The 6063-nt window shown below is 39.2% G+C and overlaps 1 protein-coding gene across 1 annotated transcript; it reads left to right on the plus strand.

Annotated features, from left to right (window-relative positions):
- Positions 1–4001: 4001 nt before the first annotated feature.
- Positions 4002–5823, plus strand: LOC307154438 (microfibril-associated glycoprotein 4-like). Its single transcript, XM_079864385.1, has 5 exons — positions 4002–4053; positions 4183–4383; positions 4464–4560; positions 4651–4818; positions 5191–5823. Exons 1-5 carry the CDS (start codon positions 4048–4050, stop codon positions 5448–5450), a joined length of 732 nt encoding a protein of 243 aa, XP_079720511.1. The 5' UTR covers positions 4002–4047; the 3' UTR covers positions 5451–5823.
- Positions 5824–6063: the final 240 nt, after the last annotated feature.

The following is a 6063-nucleotide window of genomic DNA, read 5'->3' on the forward strand; positions in this document are numbered from 1 at the left end:
TGGAGCAAGCCCGTCACTAGCAGGTGAACAGGCAGTAGAAAGAGCCAGACACAGACGAGCAGAATGTATTTCCTACCAGCCCGCATTGTACTTTAGGCAGCGTTGACGGCCAGAAAAAACGGCAGATGAGGCAGAAGCCAGGACAGAACAGGTGAGCTGACGGCAAGCAGCGGCAGCAGGTTGCGCCAGCGTTCACTCGCGGTCAGCGTCAAAATGACGTCAAATGAGCGTCAAAATTATAGAAGTCTATTATGTGTATGCTAGGTCAAAGAGATGTGTTTTTAGTCTAGATTTGAACTGAGAGTGTGTCTGCTTCCCGGACAATGTTAGGAAGACTGTTCCAGAGTGTTGGTGCTAAATACTAAAAGGATCTACCGCCAGCAGTAGATTTTGATATTCTAGGTATTATCAGCTGGCCGGAATTTTAAGATCGCAATAGATGTGAAGGACTATAATGCGTTAAGAGGTCGCTCAAGTAATGCGGAGCTAAACCATTTAGTGCTGTGAGGCTCGACGTCACAGCTGAGCTGGTCGTGCCAGAGCACTTGCTTTTTTTTCCGCAGGGGAACAGACCCTTGATGACGAGCAGACTGAGGTGCAGCCCACGAGTGATCTGGTAGCATCTCGGAGTGGGCTCTTGATTGCCTCAGCCTGCTTCTGGACTGCGGACAACTGCTGGGCACAGTCCTCACAAGTGACTACCCTTTGGCCTAGTAGACTTACAGGGCGGAATCGCATGTAGGGCGGAGGTGGCCTGACCAGCAGCATTATAAGCCCCAGCACCAAGCACCAAAATGCTTCCATACAGCCAAAGTTCTTCATGCACATTCGGGAAAAAGGCACGGGGGCAGGGCAAGGCTATTTACACTTCGTGCTGCGCCCCCAGACACCAGCCATGAAGCTTAGAACGAGACCGAGCATGCAGCAGCCCGGGAAAGCATGCCTGTCAACTCTTAATCTGATTCATCATGAGCACACCATCACAGTGGGAAGTTCAGCATCATCTTCATTTCTAGAGCATAATATCCCTCTCTCCGGTGCAGCAATCTGCATTAGGATCCTTATCTAGAGCGCCGGCTCGACGGCACACGATACACTGAGGAGCGGGAGATCCACAGGGATTTTGCCCGTCGGATAAACTCTCGCTGAGATCCTCGATCTCCCAACAGTGTCAAGCAGACCCGCGGCTGTGCTTTTACACACAAGCAGTGGCTGGTCAACAGCAGAGGGGACTCAAGCTTAAAAACAACCCAAGCATGTCTCACATGCTTGTGCCCAGGGATGTGAGAGAGCGATCGTGGCCGTCAGATGAGGATGGGATCGACTGCATCCAGAAATGCACGGGTGGAATAACATCTTTAAAAAGACGCGTCACACTCGTGTTTGCATAAGCTCTTTCAGTGCGTAAGCGCACAGAGGAAATGATTGCATCGGAACAACACAAGTGCTTGGCTCCAAAGCGAAAAGCTGAACTGCGAGCGCACGCGCTTCTGTTGCAATGCAAATCTCTTATGCCAATGTGCATTGTATCATTTAGTCTGCCGGACACACACTGTGACCTAAAACAATGCAGATTTCTCTCTGTGACTCTCTTTTCCTTATTGTTGTCCATTTCCATATTTACCTTTTGAAAATATACATGTACACTGTTAGACCTTACCGGGTTTTTTTACAGTAAAATACTGGCAACACTGTTGCCAGTAAAATACTGTTAATTGTACAGTTCTTTACTGTAATCTAGTTTGTTTCTGTAAAAATGCACTAAATTCTAATTCAAGTTAACTAATTACACTTGCAGAAACCGACTGCCTTAAATTGACCAACTGTCATTTAAATGTATTAACTAAAATTTATAATGCATTAATAATGTGAGCAAAGTATAACTGTGAACTTTTTTCATTTGAGACCACTAAAAAACTATTGAACGTAAAAAGATTTCCACTGGACCAGCAACTACAGTCACCGCCTGTTAAATAAAACAACATGCAGTATATCATCAATGTTTGTAGATCTTCTCCTGGACTGAAGCACAGGCTCTACTCTTCTGCACAATGGTGACCCAAAAATTAATTTTACAGTAAACTACTGGCAACAGTGTTGCCAGTATAAACCTGTTTTATAACTTACAGTTTATTACTGTTAAAATACATTTTGTGGGTGTGTCTTTTTATCTTACACTGTTAACCCTTTACAGCCCCACAGGAAATCCACACTACAACGAGTAAAAGTAACATTGAGACAGTGTTGCAGTGAGATAATTAAGGGAATATGTAAGTGATTGTTGAGCATTAGTGATGAACACCTGCTGTTAGAACAGAAAATAGAGAAACACAAGAACTACAACTGACTTCCAGCCATTACACATTATTATACTTATTATTAACCAGTATGACTTTATTTCTGTCATACAGAAGTTGTTATTGAAAATGTTTGTTTGAAGTTACCATTATAGAGATCAGTGCTTGCTTTAGTAGGGATGCAGATGCTAAAACATTCATTTTTCTTTTGCTGCTTGAGCTGTGTTTTTGCAAGTCACACTTGTGCGCATACAGTTTATGAATGATTGCGGTTATAATGCTTATGATGACAAATTCATCATATTGCCGGTTCATTCACTAAGGAATTAATTATTATTCAATCAGAGTTTTATCCTCGATCAAAAGTGTTACATTAGCACCACTGCGAAACTACAGCAATAAATTACTATGACTCTTTTTTTTAACACATCATGCATAAACCAAAAAAAAAAAACAGAGCTACACTATATTTTAGAAACACAGAGATATCACAATTTAGCACATTAATCTCAACAATGGTGGCAATATTTCTTTTTTTTATTATTCATGCAGCAGTGCATGCTGGGAGTTTTATATTATCCTGGAACCCAGCATGCATTGCGACATTAAACTTTTCACCATTGTTGAGATTCATGTGCTGATTGTTGATGTCTGTGTGTGTCTGAGTCAAGCAGGAGTAAAATAAAATTGAATGCACTATATGATTGTTATTTTTCAGAAGACATGATTACAGACATTTTTATTTCATTTTGTAGATACACAGATTTATGCTAGATATGACATAGCTATAAATTCAATGAATATATACAGTAAAAATCTGAAAATCAGACATGTCCAGGATGATTGTGACATCATCACAAAAGAATAAAAACACCTGATGATCTTCCTCTTGGCTCTTTCTTGCCATAACAAATGTGTTTTATAAACTCACTGTTACAGCAGCCAGAGAGAGATGAATGGTAAGAAGTTAAGAGACAAGAGACCAACTGAAGCAAATACTGATCTCCATCATGGTGACAAAATGTTTTATTATTAACTAAATCTCTGTTAATTCCCAACAAGAACTTTTGTACATGAAATAATCATAAACTGGTTTCACACTCAGTGTTGCTGGAAGTCAGTTGTAGTTTTTGTGTTTCTCTTTTTTCTGTTCTTGATTCTCTGTCCTTCAGTGATTCTGCTTATCAGGTGTTCATCAGTGTCTCAATTCACTCACTTATTTTCATTCAAGTGGACTATATTAGTGAACTAATGTAGGGAATAGTGAATGAGGGCATAGGGTACGATTGGGAAAACAGCCTCTGATTGTCGACTTTGAGCGCTGTTAATTCACAGTATATTCCTGTAGGCTAGTTTTGTTTTCTACGGTATATTACTGTTTTAATGGAATATGGTATAATATTGTCAGAATTTGGCCTTTTTTTACAGCAAGGGCTAACAGTGTAATTTATGTTGTATGAACTTTTCTAACATATATTTACCAAGGCATCTTGAGCTTCATAGTGGACATTTACATAAAGACACAGAGGAGGAGTCTGAGAATCTGACAGATATATAAAGAGTGTTTGTGTCAGACTGAACAACACAAACGGTGAGTTACTGTTTTATTCTTCATTTACTTAACAGAACATTCAGACATTTATACAGTTTTCAGAAATTAAACGGATCAAAAATACATATGAAAACATTTATATTACTTTGTAGATTAAACAAATCTCTATCTGTGAACTACTGAGGAGAGATTCAGAAGATGGAAGTAAGTTCATCTGCTTCTTTTATTATATCAATTACTCTAAACTCCTGATTCACATTTAATTTCACTTTGATTTAATTATTATAAATTGTGGAACATGTTCGCTTAACTCTTTCCCCCTCTCTCTTGTAGATGATGCTGTTTTTGGCAGTTCTTCTCCCTGTTGTACTGGGCAGTGACTGTAAATTCATGCCATTCGACTGTTCTGATGTCTACAACTCAGGAGAAACAGTCAGTGGGATTTACACCATCTATCCAGCAGGAGACGTTCCTGTCTGGGTTTACTGTCACATGGTCTCAGATGGGAAAGATGAAGACAACGGAGGATGGACGGTATGAATGTGACTTTAGATCATCAAACACACATCAGAACATACATTATGAATCATATATTCTATATAAACCCATCACAGGTGATTCAGAGGAGAATGGACGGCAGTGTGAATTTCTATCGGCCGTGGAATCAGTACAAGAGAGGATTCGGGAATGTGGAGAGCGAATACTGGCTGGGTAAGATCTCACAGCGTGTGTCCGTTTGTGTGGGTGATCATGTGTTTGTCTGAACATGATCTTTATGTGTGTGTGTGTGTGTGTGAACAGGGCTGGAGAACATGTACCAGCTGACACGTAACAGAAAGTACATGCTGAGAGTGGATCTGGAGGACTTTGAAGGAAGGAAGGGTTTTGCTCTGTACTCGTCCTTCTCTGTGGATTGTGAATGTTCTGGATATAAACTACAAGTTTCAGGGTTTAAGAATGGAGGAGCAGGTAGGACACTTTCATTCATAAGAGTAAATGTGTACATTATCATGCACTTTCAAATGTTTTTGTAATTTCAAATAAATATTTTTTCATGTCCTCAATTTAGATCTAGATTGTTCATTCAGTTTTTAAATATAATGTACTCTCATTAACACTTTAAATGTGGCTTAAATTGGTAAATGTTAAGAACTGCACAATAATCTCTGAAATATTCTAGAATAATTCAGTGAGCAGTGAGAAATCTGATAACATGCATTATCTGGGTAAAATGAAGCTTGCTGAGTGGAAAATCCCTTGTTTATTATGAAACCTATCTGGCTAAACAAGTACGAATATAAATCATATTAATCAATAGAATGACGCTCTTCCTCTCTGCAGGCGACTCTTTGACCCAACACAATAATCAGAAGTTCTCCACCTTTGACAAAGATCAAGATATCAGTGAATCACAGAACTGTGCTAAACAGTATCTCGGGGCATTTTGGTACAGAGCCTGTCACACTACAAACCCCAACGGTGTGTATTTATGGGGGGAAGATGCCACTCATAACGCCATTGGTATTGCTTGGGGAGCCTGGAAAGAGAATTACGCTATCAGTATGAAATCCATCAGCATGAAGATCAAAAGTATATCCTAACATCACAGTGTTAAAACCCAAAAGTATACTTCATTTTTGACACTTAGAGTATGTGTACAGCCGAACACATAGCCTTTCAAAGTATACTCCATTTGACAGTGTGCACAAACACAGGCACTCAACACATGTAAACTAGAAGTTTCATCTTTGTCCAGTGTTCTGTGCAGAAGTTATGAATGATGAAAAAATTAGAGTTGTGGGTTTCTCTGTACCCTCTCACATGTCAGTCATTTTTCTTTGTTTTTAGTCAATATTTTCAGATTCACTATCCAAAGGACCTCTGTACTGAATGCGTTATGTCTGTATGTATGTAGAAGTGTTTATTTCCACAACATAAACACTAAATGAGGAATTCTGTGGAATCATAGAAACTTAACAAATCACAGATTATTGATTTAATTGCATTTTGCAAAATTTCCCTTTTTTCTGGAAATGGGTTTGTATTTATTTTAGAAAAGTATAAGAGGTTTCCATCTTTAGAAATGTTATTTATTCTCAAAGGTATTTTAGTAGATGCTCAGTCAGGTTGAGATCGAGAGATGGATTCACTGTAAATTCTGAAGAAATAATAGTTTTTCTCATTGCACGTGGTTGTGTAATGGTGCGTTCACAC

The sequence above is a fragment of the Squalius cephalus genome (genome assembly GCF_949319135.1).
Source record: "Squalius cephalus genome assembly, chromosome: 2".
Lineage (NCBI taxonomy): Eukaryota > Metazoa > Chordata > Actinopteri > Cypriniformes > Leuciscidae > Squalius > Squalius cephalus.